Here is an 18,041-nt window from a genome sequence, read left to right on the forward strand (position 1 = left end):
CATCTGCCACAAGGCTGAATGAAAATGAAAAGGGCCCTGGGGAACCCAATGATGGTCTCATTTACAGACACCGTCACCTCAGCTCTCGTGTTTGCTGCTGTTCCTCTCCTACCCCATCAGCCCCTCTGAGCACAGAGCCCCAGGACAGCACAGGGAGCAGGGCACTGGTTCTGTGCCACGGTGCTGCCAGCTGGTGCCCTGTGCCAGTGCCAGGCTCCCCAGGGCACTGCAGCCCCATGAGAGCACAGCTGAGCACAGCCTGGGCACAAACTGGGCTGCACCTACTCTCTTAGGCAAACAAAATGCTGCTTCTTACACCAGCAATCAGGTTGGAAGAATAAACTTCCCATTACAAATGTTGTCCTGCTGATGTGTACAAAAGCAAAATATGCAATTACTTTAATTTCTGCTTTAGCTTTATCCATTGGGAAATTTCAAATAAACATTACCCCATCTACTTGGACTGGAATCAGCCCTTGATAGCAACACACATAGTGATGAAGGGACCTGAAAGGTGATTAAATAACTTAATGATCTGACTTTATACTACCTCCAGACACAAAAATGCAGCTGTGACTTTGTCTCCTGTTGCTTGCTTTTCTGAATGTAATTTTAATCCTTTTTATTCAGGTCTATGCTATGCTGCAAAAATGATTTTTTCTCTTTCTTTATTAAGAGAAACCTCAGATCAACACATCTGGTTTATAAAGAGAATCCACATTTTCACCCAATTTTCCAGCTGGAATAACTGAAGCAAAAGGAGGCTGGGCAACTCATTTACTCAAGGTCACAATCAACATCTACAATGCTATAATATTGATATAAAAAATCCTAGAATCCTTTCCTTTTCTTTTTATTGTAACACTAAAACACTCCTCCATACATGTGCAAGCTGACTCTACAATCATTATTGTGATTGATATCATATAATTGTAACTGACAATCAATGTCACAAGTCCTGTAATATCCTCTCCTAGTGCCTGTGGGTTATCTGAAGCAACTGAGAAAACAACTGCATATAATTCATCATCTGGATCCTATAATTGAAAGTTAATAATGGCATTTTGGAAGAGACAGAAAGCACACAAATTTCAAAAGCAAATAAGCAAGATTATTTTCTCATTTTAGAAAAAAAGGTGTGAAGTATAAAACTCTGCAAGTCAGATTTACATTCATTAAATCTGGTGTGTGGAAAAGAGAGAAAGACAATTTGTGTCCTTTTGACATTGTCCTTCTCTTTTTGTTCTCCTGGAACACAGAAAATAAAACATCATCAAATTGTGCCAACATCTGATATGGTATTTCTCACTCTGACACAACTTTCTGTAAACCCAGAGAATTGTTTTACCTTTCCAGACCTTTGTGTTTAATTTCTTAATTAAAAACTGTTTATCCTAATTGAGACATAAAAAAAATATGCAATCTTCAGTATTACCAAAATAAGAAGGCAAAAACCATAAGGGAAATACCCAAGTGGCAGTGCTTAGTGCCCCTGAGTGAGCCCATGTAAAGTCATTAAAACTACATGTAACCCAACCTTGCCCAAAAAAAGAGATATAAAGTAATCCATCAAACTGTTCTCCTTCATTTATCCCATTCCAAATTTCAGTTTTTCTAAGCATGCTTAGGTTTAAACCACATTTTTGCACCTGTGTCTGCAGGTGCTTAGGTAGAAGTACAGAACGTGGTCACTGGAACAGAATTTCTCCTGGATACCCTTTCAATCTGCACTGATGCAGGTTCCCAGCCTGACACAGCACCAGCATATTGACTAGTTCTCAAAGACTTTTCTCTCACAAATTTTTGCAGTCATCCTTCAAGCCTATACATTTTGTGGCAAGGAAATTCAGTTTTACTGTTAATCCTGTACATTTTTTCCCCAAAAATGTCCCCCACAAGTTTAATTTGATGATCCCTAGTCCATCTTCTCTCACTTTTCTGAGAAAAAACTGCAAGCAAAGTTTACATGCCTCTGACCACTCTTTGTATGACTTTCATCATATCCCCTCACAGTTATTTCTCAGGGCAGTCCAGGTCCACTCCTTATGTACAAATGTAGTCATGGACTAACTTTGCTGATTCTCCTCACCCTTCTCTGCAATATTCCAATTCCTGTAAGTCTGTCTGCATTCTGTGAGGTATTAAAGGCCTCCCAAGAAGTTGCTATAGAACTCTTCTATCCAAGGATAGGCCAAAAAGCAAAATTTATTTGCAATTTCTCAGTGAACTGGAAAACAGTTCCAAAAGGATGTTGTTTTTAACACAGTAAAGCTGTTCTAAGCTTCCAGGTCCCAGCCCCTGCAAGGCAGAGAGCTGAATCATAGTGATTCCTCTTCCTTCACCCTTTCTGGATTATTTTCTCCAATGGGATAAGCCAGTATTCCTCCCCTTGTGTTTCTCTCCCCTCCCATATCATGCTCTTTGTATCCAACACAAAACCACAATTGTTTGCACCTTCACTCTGGCCTGATATCAACCCTGAACTGGTCACTGACAACTGACTCTGTACCAAGGAGTCTTTTTTTAATTTGGAAATTCTGGGGGGTTTTTAATATGGAAATTCTGGAAAGTCCAAAAAATTCCCTTTTACTGGGAAATTGCTCGAACATCACGACTTGTGTTTCTATTAAGCGTCACTTGAGCTGAAACAAAAGAATTGGTCAGAAAATCAGAAACTAAAAGGTTAACTTCTGATTTTCTACAAATACACGCTACAGCTAGGCATAAACAAGTGCCAGAAAAGGATGTGGATGGGAAATAAAGCAGAGTTTGCTGCAGTTCCTCCTCACTCAGCTCCTTGTTCTGCCTGAAACACTGCAGACACGTCCTGACTGTAGGAACAAAACCTTTTTTGAAAATATTTCCAAGAAATACAGTTGTCTTCTGAATGCATTTTACAAAACACAATGTTTAGCCACCAATTCAGATTTTTTCTTCAGGCTCATGTAACTTAAAATTGCCTTTGAGTTCTTTTAAAAAGGAAAAATTGGCAAGCACTTAGCACGTACAAAAGCTTTTGGCAGCTTAAAAATACTGTGTAAAGAAACTTCTCAGTGGGAGCTGGTACAAACTTTTATGTCAGCTCATCTCAAACATTTCATCTGGGCAGGTCTGCTTTGGTGCATTCTTCAAGAATTGGCTTTTTTAATACAGTGAAATGTTTCAGAACTACATTTTATTAACTGATACTTACAGTTTCATTTAGATTCAGAGAGGACAGGCTAAAACATATTGGTTTAATTCCAGGCTTGGATTCACGTTAATATTTTATATAAAAAGCAGAATTAAGCACATGGTAGTAAAGATTTCTATTACTTCCAAATAGTTCTTCAGTTCAAACTGTGTTTATGAGTACTCTGTATACTTCCATACATTCTGCTAAAATATTTTGCATTTGCAGATGAGTTTGAGGAATGAGCATGCTGTCTGTCAGAGCTGCTTGGTCAGAGGGTTTCTGAACAAAAGCAGGTGACAGATGCACAAACACTCCAGTCACGAGACCCTCCCCAAGTGACACCTTTGCTGCACTGTCACCACAAATGAAATCAGGTGCTGCAAGGGGCAAATGGTCATCACGAAGAATCAGCTGCATCATGAACAACAAAATACATTGTGTATCTGGAATACTGGAAAGTGCAAAGCAACAGTGAATGTTTCCTGCTGGGTGCACCAGATTCAAGGTTAGGATTGCTTTCCCTTTGCCTTTGACACATGTGATGCTCACATGCATCTGGAGGATGTCCTAGGGAGCACATGTCCAACACCTGGGAGCAGACAGCAAACAAGGGACTTGGTTTCTTTCCTAACAGCCCAGTTAAAGATAAAAGGAGAGCCAGCTGCAAGGTTGAAAGGCCAAAGGAACTGGACATTCTTGGCAACAAACAAAATATTAGGTAACTGCTTAGATCACTGCACCTCCTTAAGGGCTCTGCCCTTGCTTAAAACCAAAGAGCTGACAGCAGACAATAGCTGGAGGAACTGGAGCACTGCAAAAGCCAACCAGAGTCACAGCTGGGATGAGAAAAGTCAGGCTCAAGCACCACCTGCCAGGTGGAGAGACCAAACAGGCAGCTGGATGCATTTTCTGGGGAGCTCTAGGGAGGTGAGAAAAGCTCTCCTCAAGCTCATGGGAGAATAAAGACAGGGAAAGGGCTAATGCACTCAGAAGAAAGATCAGCTGGGTGAGCACTTTTTATTCTTTAACTTCAAGCCATAAAAGAGAAGGATGCAAAAATGAGAAAGGATAGGCCCAATTCCAAGTGCAGTTTCTCTCAAGAACTTCCTTGTAATCTCATTAAGATCAGATCTCCTATAGTGATGGCTGCAATGAATGTTTGCACATAATTTACTAATGGCAGAAACATCTCAGACAATGGGGGAGCATCTGGTTCCAGGAATCTACATTTCAGTAATTAATCTCTTTACTGCTAAGGCTTATACTCTGCACAAGCTAATTTTAGCACATAAGTCACAACCTGTGGAAAACATCAAGGTAATAACACCAAATCCTTGCTTGAAACACCAAAGAAAGTCATGAGTGATTGGTGGCATGATGTTCAACTCCCAGCATCCCCATTTCAGAGCCAACCATTGACTCTGATCCAGCCAGGCCACACACATTTTCCACTCTAACTTCATGATTTCTTTTTTTGGAGAGAGAAACATGCAAGCAGCACAGAATTAAACTTCAGATCTGGTTTACTGCTTTAAGTCAAAACCTTATTCTGATGGATTTGCACACATTTAACTGAGAACTGAATCTGGCTGACTCATCTTCATGCAAGTATCAATACTAATGAAAAGAAAATGAGCACAGCAGTTGACAGATGAGAAGTGAGGAAAAACAAACACCAAAGACACAAAGTATTCAATTCAACTGGCTCCATACACTGTACTCAGAGTGATCCCTGAGGCAGAAAGTCCAACAAACATCACAATGGCTATTTTTCATCGAAAACCACACACAGAGAATCTATTATTTTTTAAGCTAACCACAAATTGGCAATAATTATTAACAGACAGCAATTGTAAAGTAAGATATTGCACATAGTTTCTTTCTGTTTGGACAGAAAATAACATTTTTGTTCTGAAGAGGCACCACTTTAACAGGATAATGAAAGTACATTTTTATAGAATATATTTACTTACAGAGTTTAAAATAAGAGAAATAACTGAGGCCCAGAACAATGAAGTAATCCGTTTCTGTCTGACTGTAAATGTGTGCACACATGTACAGCTACCACACCTTGGCACAGGAGATCATGGCCCATGGTCTGAGCCAGCTTCAGCTGGACTGGACTTGGAATAGAGCCTTGAGATGATGTCAAACCCTTGCCACCCAAAATATCCTGAAGTATTCATGTGACTTGCTTTTTGATGCTGAATCCCTATCCTTTCACTATTGTGGTATTCCTCACTCCAGTCACTAATTCAAGCTGGAAGCCTTAATTATTCAAGGAAGTGCTTTAAAGCTGAAAGACCAGGAATGGTTCCTATATTTCCTCAACAGTCCATTTTCCTCCATCTTCTTTAGCTCCAAACACTCTGAAGGTAACAAACCTGCTCCTATATTCCTGAACATTACTGCAGGGAACAGGAGTTCAGGTGAGTACTTCAGCAGGTAATTTAATTTTTGTTTTACTCATAAAAGTGCCAGTACTACCTGACATCCTCAAACAGGCTGAAATGCTGTGTAAACCTAGAAATTAAATCCTATGTTTTGCCTTTACAACACTCTCTTTGGTCAAGGGAACATCAAAACCATTTGTCTGTGTCTGTCCAGTTCCCCTTCCACTACAGGAGATGGTGCAAGCTGGAGCTGGTCTGTACTCACCCCCACAATGACAGCAGGCAGCTGACAGTCATGAAGCACTGCTGCCTTTCATCAAAACCCTGTATGGCTCAGGAAATGTAATCTACAAGTCAGAATCTCTTGAGAGGTTTTTTGAAATCAGGTGGGAATCCCCCTGAGATGCACAGAAAAAGCCAAGAACAAAGCTACCCACATCAGGTTGTGCAGCACACAGTTGACCACACCTAATTTTATGCTGCAGGTGCATTCCCAGTATCTACTCATCCATTCAACTTTCTGACAGCTGATGGTGGAAGGGTTGAGCAGCTGCTATGAAGAGAAGTGACTCCTGTTACCACATAACCTTGCTTTGCTGCCCAGAGGTTACAGAGCAAGAGACCCTCCACATACACCAAAACCAAACAGTTCTGCTGGATGGAAGAGTATGAAGCATGGAGATAAAGGTTCAGAGATATAACTCTGTCTCTCAAGAGCAGTGAAACTTTACATAATGCTTTTGTCTGAAATGTGCTAAGGTGGCATTCTGGTTTATTTAAACTAGGTTTAGAACAAGTGTATTAAGATTGGTGCTGTAAAGAAGAAATTTCATGTAAGTGAGAAATATCAGGAACAGTTCTTTTGCACTCCATGCAGATTTCAAATCCATTCAGGGGAGGGGAATGGAGCATATTTATGGTGAAGTCAAAGCAGAAGATGATTTTACACTTTGGGAAGGGGGAGATGGAAGAAGGACAAGGGAGAAGAATTTAATATAAGTGAGGAAGAGACAGACTCACTCTGAAGTAAAAGCAAAGCTTTTGAAGAAAACAAGGAGGGAGGCAAAAAGCAGCATTAGAATATGATATATCAACAGAGCAATGGTGGGTAGCCCTCTAAAACCAAGTATCTGACCAAAGTTTAACAGCAGTGTGCCTATTTAATTCCAGATGAGAAGACAGCTCCCTCTTGGCTTCTCTCTCATCACTTAACTCTTCCTCTCTTACACACTGTCTGCCTCGACAGCCCTCCCTGCCAGCAGCTTTTCCTTTGGCAGTACTTTTGGCTGGCCAGCGCTCTCTGAGGGGCCTGGTGTCTTTATGGCTCCCTTCTGCACTCAGCATACCTCTTCCAGGGCAGAGCTGCTTCCAAGCTAAATCAATATCCCATATTTGTGGCCAAAGGCCTGAAATGGACTCTGGACTCAGCCATATGCATTTAAATCCAGTTCAGTGCTACACTGAGGATTCTGTACTGACAGCAGCAGGAAAAAGAAAGCCCAGCCCAGCTCTGAGGGCCGCAGCCAGCAGTGAGTTAAGGCCAGTGAGAGGCAAGGGCTGAGGGCTGGCACTAACATCGCTTTCTGAAAGCATGAGCTTCATATACTGTTCCTTTGTGCTGTGCTGGAGGCAGCTGCAGCTCCCCTGGCTCAGCCAGAGAGACCCACTCTGCCAGAGCCGGGGCCAGGACAGCGAGCGCACGGGCAGATGTGAGGGCTGCGGCCACCATGCCGTCCCTGCTGCCACCACGCTGCCCCTGCTGCCACCACGCCGCCCCTGCTGCCACCACGCCGTCCCTGCTGCCACCACACTGTCACTGCCCCTGCGGCCACCATGCTGTCCCTGCTGCCACCACGCTGCCCCTGCCCCTGCTGCCACCACGCTGTCCCTGCTGCCACCACGCTGCCCCTGCTGCCACCACGCTGCCCCTGCTGCCACCACCCTGCCCCTGCTGCCACCACCCTGCCCCTGCTGCCACCACCCTGCCCCTGCTGCCACCACCCTGCCCCTGCTGCCACCACGCTGCCCCTGCTGCCACCACGCTGCCCCTGCTGCCACCACCCTGCCCCTGCTGCCACCACCCTGCCCCTGCTGCCACCACCCTGCCCCTGCCCCTGCTGCCACCACGCTGCCCCTGCTGCCACCACCCTGCCCCTGCCCCTGCTGCCACCACGCTGCCCCTGCTGCCACCACCCTGCCCCTGCTGCCACCACCCTGCCCCTGCCGCCACCACCCTGCCCCTGCTGCCACCACGCTGCCACCCTGCTCCCCCTGCCAGCCAGAGGCTGTCCAGCTGCCCTGCCCATCCCAGGTGAGTGCTCCAGCAGTGGATCACTGTTCGAATGCTCTCACTGGTAATGTGTGGTAGTAGGCCCCCAGCTGGGTAATAAGTATTGATTTTATGATCTAGAAGGTATGAAAGATACTTAATTTTTAGAAATCTACAGTTCTTATAGAAACAATGGTGGACCTAAGACTTGATTGGTCTCAAAGTGAAAACTTCTCACACACTATTGGTGGTTATCAATAACACACTCTAGAGAACCATATCTATAAACAATGGTTACAAAAAGAGAGATAATAGTTGTTGGAATTCTTTTCTTCTAAGTTTCCCACAGCTTCTACACAGCTTCCCAGGATTTTTCTGGGAAAGTCTGTGCCTGCTCTCTGTGGCCAGAGAGCTGCTGCCACAGTAATGCAGTGCAAACACCTGTGTTGTGCTGGGAGTGGGAATGGAGCATCACAGGGGGATTCTGCACTCCTCTGGCAAGACAGACTGCCTGTGCTGCCCCAGCCTGCCTCCTGTGAGCTATGGGCAGTGACAGTGCTGCTAAACTCAGAGTGTGCTGTGATTCTGTGAATCCTGTCCAATGGAGATGGGCTCCTTGTAAGGGAGCAGGGAACCACCTGCTCAGCCAAGACACCACAGAAGGTCTATTACTTTTATCACTTAATTAGATAACTTTTGTAGATATGAACTATCAACCTAAGCCACTCCCACAGCCTGGTCAGTGCCAGCAGCAGCCACACATCCCAGTACCAAAACCTCACTGGGGGAAGCAGCCTGCAGGTGGCCAAAGCCTGGAAAACCTGACTTGTCTTTTTCCTTCTTTTCTTGTGCAGATTTGTTTCTCTCTTTGTATTCTTGGCTTTAATCAAGTTCCCCTGCCTTTCTATAGGTCAATTTTCTTCTCTCTCAAGCAGTATTTTGAACACACATCCTAAATAGAGATTTTTGTGTAATGCATAAATCACCTTCCCAAAGCACTCCCAAGGACCGAGAATTACAGACTTTCTGTGCCTCTTTAATTTATATCCTACTCTTTCAGGTAGGCATTGCTTAAAAATAAATAGCTTACTTCTCTCTTTTTTTCCCTAGGAAAAGAGAATAAATTCCTCATATATAGGAGAATGTTTTCATCACTTTATTGCTTTGAGCCCACGCTCTTCATAAGCTGTCACAAAAAATTTGGTTAACACATTCATAATAATTACATTTCACACACTGTCATACTATACACATTGCTGCAACACTAATAAGTGAAAGCAATATAAAACATTGCTCAGAGTACCAAAGTCAGATGGAGAAGATTTGCTCAGTGGTAAAAGGGCACTTTTAACACCAGCTTTTCTTGAACCATATGCATATACTACATGGTACTGCAACGCTGAAGAATGAGAACCGACACACATTTCCTCCCCTCTGTATATAAGAAACTCTACCCAGAGCCACAACTGCTGTCTGAACAGGTAAACACCAAAACAAACCCAACATGCTGCTGAGGAGCAGCAAGGGACACTGTCCCTGGTGGGGAAGGAAAGGCTGGCAGTCACTGCAGTCACTCTCAGCTCTGAGGGGCACTGGGCACAACACACAGAGAAGCTGCAATGGTAACAAGAACACTGGCCAGGATGACACTGAAGCAGAACTGCATTTTGTGCATCACTTACTACTTCTCCTCCTTACACTCTAATGTTATTCATTTATTCAAACATGGGCTTGTTTCTGTTCCTGCTGAGGTCAAGTGCTGAAGTGGAAGTTAAGGTCAAATAAAGCTTCATATGCTTATTGTTGCTTAAAAGTGTATTACACACTGAAGCTACTGACTTGAGCTAAGTCATGAAAATTTTGAGTATTTTTTTTTATTTTCCAGCTTTGGGTAATCTTGCTTTGCAAAGACAATCCCTCCTCCAAGACACTGCAAGAAGGGAACACCCTTCTGTTCCCAGGGTTGAGCCTCCAAAAGCCACTGCAATTCCCCATCATTTGAGTATACACAGACACATTCCCACATTCAAAACCAGTAAGTTATGAGTCAGAGATCCTGCAACTCCTAGAGTTGCCACCCATTGATAGCACTTCTATTGTACAGGCCTTCAGGAGAGAAATGCGTACAAATGAGATGAGTGCACAAAATTACTTCAACTGAAAGTAGAAAATTAACACAGACTGTACAACAAAACTTAAGGAACACAGTTCTGGAGGAAAACTGCAATACTAGATGACGGAAAATTCTCAAAGCCATGCTTCTGTTCTCTCTACTGCTTTTAGAAGAGTAAAAATTCATTTACAAACTAAATGACCTGAGAAGCAGCTTGGTCACCATTAATGAAGTAAATATTGCTGTGTTCAAGCTAATAAGTCAGCTCAAGTTACACTATTTTATTAAAAATACAAAATAATTTTTACATTTTAATGTAGCTTATTACCAAGGGCAGGAAAGCTAGGGCTGGGGAAAAGTAGGATCATATCCTCAAATACACTTTGCTCTTATCACACAAACCTCAGTTGGCACAGTTTGTAATAAATTGCATGAACAAACCCAAAGAATGACCTACTAGATAAAGCTCAACTTCAAGTCACAAGTTCCAAATGCAAACCATCATCTTGAATGTTAGTGCCCCCCTTAAAACACCAAACAGCTCTACAAACCCATGTACTTCATTTTCTTCCTTCAGGCATCTTCCTCTTCTCCTTTTTGTTGTGAAAACAGCATGCACAGCCATTTGCATTCCCTCTAGAAAGGTTTTTAGTACCCCAAACCTCATCATCTCAGTCTTATTTTGAAAGCCAGTTCTTGCAGACATGCTCTTAAAGGTACAGAAAACAAGGGTCAATTAAATCACTGTCACTGAACAAATTGATTGAACTTGTACACCATATTAGAGGTTGTTTGGACGCTTGCTTTCCATGTCTCTGGCACATTCCAGGGTTTCATCCAAGAGAAGATGACACACCACAGTAATTGACAGAGAATTTACAGTTTTCTCTTTCCAACATCTCTCCCAGCTCTGTGGATCCAGTCAAGATGTAAAACTAATGATTTATCTGTCTTGCCTAAGGGTAAAATCAGATTTTCAAACTAATAAACAGAAGAAAAAAATTTTCCTCTGAATAAAGACATCAATCCTCATGTTCTGCAAGGACCAGAATGTTAGAAATGCCTGCTGTGATGCCTAAAGGCTTCACACAGTGATTAGTAGGTAGCCATTAAGCAATAGCTGGAGGCTGTGCTTGGGACTTCTTCCTTTCTTTTCTCATAGAGTGCACCCACAGAATCTCCTGTTTGGAGATGCCACTGACAAAAACAATTCCTAGAAGAATATCCTACCAGGATCTTCCTCTTCAGTGACTAACAAAGGAAAATGGGGCACATCCCTAGAGCTGTTTATTTACTTGAGATATTTTAGGGTAGACTGCTGTTCTCTCTGATTCAGGGTTGCTTTCTGTATCAAGGCAACACCAAAATGTTCCTTTTGCTACACACAGGACAGGCAAACCTGCAGGAACAGACCACAGAGCCTGGTGACTTCAAAAAGCTGTTCAACCAGAAGGCATAGTTTGTCTCCTGAAATCAATACCAAAGGCTCACAGAGGCAGTGGCACACAAGCTACAAAGGAAGACCATTTCATCTGAAGGCAGGAAGAGACAGAATGCCAGATCTTCAGCTGGCAGGAGCCAAATGATCACACCCAGGCCCACCAGTGTACTTCTGGTATTCTGCATTTGAGATTTCCTCACCTCTCTTCTTTGGGCACTCCAGTTACTCACTGCCCTCAGACACGAGCACTTGGGAATCTCATTTGGATCAGTTTAGCTCCTGGCATCTGCACAATGTGCATAATGGCACTGGGAACCAAACTCTCTTTTGCTCATCTACATAGTTGCCTCCACTCTATTATCCAGACATAATCCTCAAGGATCTACAACAGACCCAGGGGAAAAACTCATTTGTTAGGACCATAACCTGTTGTATTAAGGCCCAGTAGCCTCCAGCTCTCTTTATCATGCTGCTCTTTTAGGTAACATAAATTCAGGTGGAAACAGCACTTTTTTCTCAGTTCGCCAGGTCTCCACATCACTCCTAAGCCTAACCGCAAGGTTTAATGGCAAATTCATTTAGATATTTACATAATTAACTGCTTCAAAACAAAAGCATGGTAATAATACACATCCTGAAGAGAAAGATGTGTCTAAAGTCAACCTCTGCCCAGCAACTTTCTTCCCAAGTGCCTGCCTGCACCTACCCCAGCCTCAGGACAGGGCTGGACCACTCCTCCTCCTCTTCTCAAAGGGACTAAGAGGGAGAAAATGATCCCACAAAGCTCCTGGGGAAGGGCAGCCTTCTGGCAGGACAAGCACCAGTGCATGTCCTGGGGAATGAGTTTGAGGGGCTCTCGGAGCCCACATCCAGCATCAGGTAACACATCACCTTGACCAGAATGTCTCCCCTCCCACAGCTCCCTCCACACTGCAGGGTAAAGCCTCACCTCCCTGAGAGCCCAGGGACCTTGGCTCTTGGAGCCCTGATCTCACAGGATTTACCACACAAGGAACACAACTCAGGCTGCTGATGAGTATTTCTGGGTTTGGCAGGGCTGGCACAATGTTTTGCTGCCACAACACCCAAGACTACCCTTTTCTTCCAAGGACTGAAGCAAGTTACAGATGATCCATACTCGGATGTGCTTCCAGACATTTCTCACTTCATCATGCTTGAAATTACTACCAGAAAGGAGCCATTTATGCATTTAAATGCTGCTGAGGTCATTTATTTAACCATTAGGTGGAAAAAAAAAGTTTGTTGTAATAGACATAGATACTTTTAGAGCAAAAGAAGCTTTAACATCAGATTGACAATGATGAAATCAATTTCCTTCCTCCTTATGACAATACAACTCCCCCCTGCACTGGAGAATACCCTCAGCTGATACTAAAGCACTGCTGAGATTGGGTCCTTGCTACTATCGTTGCCATGACTGCACCACACACCTCTCCATGGGCAGCAATGCTCTACTCATCTAGTCAAAACAGCTGCTCAGGACAGCTATTACATTCTCTAATGTTACCCTCTACCACTAAGTTACAGCCCTGTGTGGGATCAGAGTACCATGGGAGCGCACTTTGAACTTCATCAAATCTCTACCACTTAAATGATATAAATGAGTGTCCTGACAAACTGACAAAATATTATTTTGAGTGTCTTGGTAGTATTTTTATCAAGTGATAGCCACAGAGTAACAAATTATTGCCACCTCAGATGCAAACCACTCCAGGGTTCTGGAAATGCTCACCATATGCGTATTTGGCAAGGAAGAGCAGTAACTAGGCAGTAAGTGTATTCCTCATTCTGAAACAGTGATTTATAATCAGGAACAACCCTGTCACCTATTTCTAATAAACCTATAATGCTTATTATATTCCCATGACAAAATAAAAATTTAATTCAGGAAGAAAATGACACTCAGAGACAGCCAGCCTTTCAAGCCCTCCTTCATTAAAGAACAGAGGCAACTCAGTAACCCGGAAAGCAGTGATCCAGCAAACATTGTGCTGCTGCAAACTGTCTGAGGCAAAGATATATGGGAGTTTATTTGCATATAACTTCATATGAATTCCAACTGCATCCTGGATGCAAGTAAAGATTGGGGGTTTTTTTTGTTTTGTTTGGCTTTTGGGTTTGTTTTTGTTTTTATGATGAACAGACTTAGCAAACATTTCCTAAGCTGTCTGCTGTTTGGAATTCCAAGTCTGAAATAAAGCATAACCATGCTACCGGCTCCAGTGCTGCCTATCTCACAAACAAAACCCACCAACAATTAAATAAAAGAACATTTACTTTACACAGAGCTTATGTGCAGCTTACAGCTTCACCTATAAAGTAGTATTATAGACACAGCAAATCTAGCAGCAAACTAACCAAAGTGACAAACTGCCTGTCAATGCTCTCTCTCTATGAATATATTCTCAAAGGAAAAAAATAATCACATCACATCTGTAATAATAATTCTGTCACCTCTCTCTTGCTTAAAGTGTACCATACCATTATGATGAGAGTCCTGGGTCTGCTCATTTCATCATCACTGTCCAGCGGCAGAATTTCATGTGACAACTCCTCTCGTCGCCGGCGCCTGCAGATATGTGGACAGTTCCTCTGTACCACAGAACGAAAGGCTTGGAGCAGAACAATGCTGGCAGCACAACCCATATCTGCATCCTGAAGCCTACAAAATAACTTCTATGTTTATGCTATGTTTGAAAAACAGTGGCTCCTTGTCCCTGAAAACAGCCTACAGTGCAGCTGCAGCCAGCTCGCTCTCCAATCGCTTCCTTGAGCTCTGATCATCTGATCACAACCAAATAGCTTGGATGCAGACAGAGGAAAGATTTGATCCACTGAAACAGAAACACACGCAATATTACGATGCTTTGCTCTCCCTCCCTCCCTCTCTGCTCCTGAATTCGCATGAGAAAATGCACTCCCTCTCTTGTACAATCGTCCGCCTGCTCCGCTTCCAGTTTCATGGAACTGAAAGTATTAAAATTCCCAGTTCAAAAGAGCCAGCTGTTCATTAAACACACACAGAGGCATCCACAGTAACTGCCTGGATCAGTTTAAATACCTTCTTAAAAAAGTCGTACATAGCAAAAAAGCCAATATCTGCAAAGTTATTAACTCTCATTATCAGCACTGCTGGCTTTAAAACACTTTGCCTAAGGGGTTTTTTACCACACACACACAAAAAAAAAAAAGCTCACAGAGGGATTTGCCTACAATGTTTTCACCACTTCTTGCAATTTTCTGAAGCACAGCAAGTTCATTTGAGTTGTAAATGTAACAAGTGGCAAAAAGGCAGAAATCTGTATGCTTCATCCAGCTCATGCTGAAACAACCGTGGCTCAAGGCAAAGCAGCAGCTCTGAAATGCCTCTCAACAGTGGGGCTGTTCTGTGCTCCTACACACAACCTTCTGCCTTCACTGAGAAACATCTTTACACCTACACAGGGTCTCACTCTGAACCACACAGTGGTGACCTTCCCAGAGGGTGAGAAGAGAGGGTTTCTGTGTGTTATCAGGGGCTCCAGGCTGGGGGAAGCTGCTGCTGGCAGCCAGCACCCACAACTTGCCTCTCTGGCTCCTGCCTGGCAAGTCATTCAAAAGCAGGCAGGGATGCTCGGCAATCACATGGCTGACCTGGAAACACAGCAAGCACTAATGGCAGAGTGTGTAAGATAATAGCACAGGAGAGGAAGTCAGCACTAAAAATACCTACAGAAAATGGATTTCTCCTACACATTAGGAAAACTAAAAATTTCCAATAGGGTTTCCAGAGCAGCTGCTTTTAAGCTAATATGTGTAACTTTATTATATGTGCACCCAAAACCGTATTTACCTTGCATCAAAAGGTTTTAGTTTCTAATGAAGGCCATGAAAAGTTTTGTCATCAATTCCCACAGGGGCATAATCAACTTTATAATGTCTGTTAATGAGATATTTGTAAATAATACCCTCTTTCACAATCTGAGCCAGGAACTACACTGAAAACTTTTTATGGAAGTACCTTTTCTGGGCTTAAGTAGAGTTTAATTGTTCAGCAATCTGGCAAAAGACATCATAATTCTAATTAAAGCATTTCCCTGAAAAGGTAAATTCTTTAGATCTGTCCTTTAACAGCAACAAACTCATTACCATTATTTCTTGCCCTTATTTCTTTAGAGCAAACAGCTTTAAGTGCATGTAGAAAACAGTCAGCAGCACTGGCAGGCACTGCACAACCTGGCCCCCAGCCCTGCCAATGCACCCACCTGGCTCTTCCTCCCCTTGGATGCTCCTGGACACACCCTTCACACGCTGGTGAGATGTCCCTGCCCCCCCAGCAGCAAACCCTGCAGAGGGGGCCTCCTACCATGCTTGTTAGTCTGACTTCCTAATGGGATTACAAGGGCACAGTGGCACAGCTGAGTAATTCCTGCACCAAACCAGCAATCCTGCTGCTATTGTTTGTGTTTTCATCAGCCCCCTGCCTGCTCCAGAGCTGCCACTGACACCTTGGCCACACCAAGGATGCACTTGGCAGCTGGGACACCTCCGTTCCTACTCTAATTCCAACAGCAGCAATCCAGTCCTGGGTAACATCTGCTGCTGGCTGTTATGGCAACTGCTCTGCTGCCTTGGGGGCTGCTAACACATCTCCTGTCTGTCTGTACAGCATCCTCCTTCACTCACCAGTGCTCAGCTGGGAGAGTTGGCAGCATTTTTTTTAAATTTAGTTTCCATAGCACAGCCCAGCACAGTCGCACATGTGCACGCACGTGTGTCTGGAACAGCACCCTAGGGCTCGACTCAAAGCTTCCCTTTGTTCTCAGAGAGGAATCCCATCCATTCCAGGGGGTCTTTGGATCACACTATTCTCTGCCAGTAGCCTTAGTAACTTCATTACAATTATTTGTGGATTAAGCTATTATTAGATACAAGCAGAAATGACACAATCTTGGCATTTTGGCTTTTCGGAGAGAAAAATGACACTTAGCCTGAAAGCAAGTAAACTAATAAGCCAAAGCCAGCTAAAAGTAGCCTCCAGCTTTGATCAAAATTCAAGAACTGAAAAACAGCTAATGCACAGGGGGAAAAGAAACCACTGAGGAGCTAAAAAAAAAAAAAATCTCTTCTGTTTTGAGGAAATCTCACAGAGGCATAAGCTATTATTGGAAAGGAAACCTCCCAGCCACTAAAAATGCCTGGACACATACAGAGTATTAACAGCTTTGTTTTACAAAGGTAGGGATCTCATTAGCATACACTATGTTTATACACCAGTTATCAACAGTGTTAGTTACTCTTACAGTGAAGCATTCAGCACTATTTTGTGTTAATTAGCACTTTAATCCAGAAACAAAATTCACTGAAACCCCCTGGGAAGCAAAATACTCCTTAGTGCAAGCAGCTCTTTATTCCCCATTACGAAGGCTTTCGCAGCAATGCTGGGCTAAGGAATATGCACACTGGAAACCTCCCAGGGCCCACTCTTATCCACCACTCCTTTTAGCTATGCTACACAGACATGTAACAGCAGCATCATGGTTTGTGGGGACAGGCTGGGAAGGAGACCACTAAAGGCAGCTCAGTGAAGAGAAAGAAAAGAAAAATTAGGCAAGACAATTGTTTTAACCCAGAGGACTTCACTGACCCAGTCCTCAGCAGCTCCTGGGGCTGGGTCTGTGTAGCAGTCAGGCTGTGCAGGAACAGAAGTGGGTCACACTTGCCATGTCTTATAAAGTCCATGATAAGAAAGCAGAGTTCAAAGGCATCTGTATCCCCGAGCTTACAGCTATTCCAGCCTCAGCTTCCACATGAAAGAGATACCAGCTCTGCAAAAAGGCAGCCAGGGCGTGAAGAGGGAAACTCTCTCTTGCACTAAGTCTGTAGCAGACAGTAAACTACTCCTGCAAGCACTGAGTTATTTCTCTTTCACAGTATTCCTGTGTTTCTGTTTCTGCAGGCTGCAAGATTTTCTAAAGATGCTACCAAACATTTTCTTACACACCTATTTCATACCTCATTAGCACACCACATTAAAAGCTGTTTTCCTTCCCACAGCTTACTTTAGTCCATTAATTTTCCTTGCTCTTTGTGGCATTTGAATTCCTGTGATCATAATAAACAGGATACAATCTATTGGTATTTTGGTCTTCAGCTGAGGGCTTTAAAGAGGAAGGCAGAAAGACAAGTGTTGGAGAATATCCTTTAGTGAGAGGCTGACTTATCAAATTCAACACTGATCCTTCTTGCACCCCCAAAGGAGGCTGCATTCTTCTCAACAAGGAGGATGGATGCAGGTTAGAGCCCCCTTTGCCATGAGACCTCTCAGCTGCCAGCATGACAGGCACCCTTTTGTTGGGGTTTTTTAATATGGGAAACAAGCCTGCCTCTCCAGGGTATTTTTGCATGACATATACTGGGAAGCTCCACAGAAGCTCTTGTAGTGTGACAATCCTAAAGCAGCAGTGCCAGGTGAGCCCAGGAGCCCTCAAAATGAACAGGAACACCCCTGGAACTGCTTACAGCAGTGTGTTCACTCTGGCCCACAGAAGCCTCAAACCAGTAGCAGGAACTAAAGGCAGCATAGCAGTACAAGCAATAAGAACTCACTGTTACAAATGATAAGGCTCATGCCACCATTACAAGTTACC

General features: G+C 43.5%; 1 protein-coding gene across 1 annotated transcript in view; it reads right to left on the bottom strand.

The window, feature by feature from the left end:
- Positions 1–14,058, bottom strand: part of DOCK10 (dedicator of cytokinesis 10) — a 118,568-nt gene extending 104,510 nt beyond the window's left edge. The window contains exon 1 of the mRNA XM_066556246.1: positions 13,894–14,058. Coding sequence (XP_066412343.1) covers positions 13,894–14,058 — 165 coding nt within the window. The remainder of the gene's footprint in view (positions 1–13,893) is intronic.
- Positions 14,059–18,041: the final 3,983 nt, after the last annotated feature.

The sequence above is a fragment of the Molothrus aeneus genome, chromosome 10, assembly GCF_037042795.1.
Source record: "Molothrus aeneus isolate 106 chromosome 10, BPBGC_Maene_1.0, whole genome shotgun sequence".
Lineage (NCBI taxonomy): Eukaryota > Metazoa > Chordata > Aves > Passeriformes > Icteridae > Molothrus > Molothrus aeneus.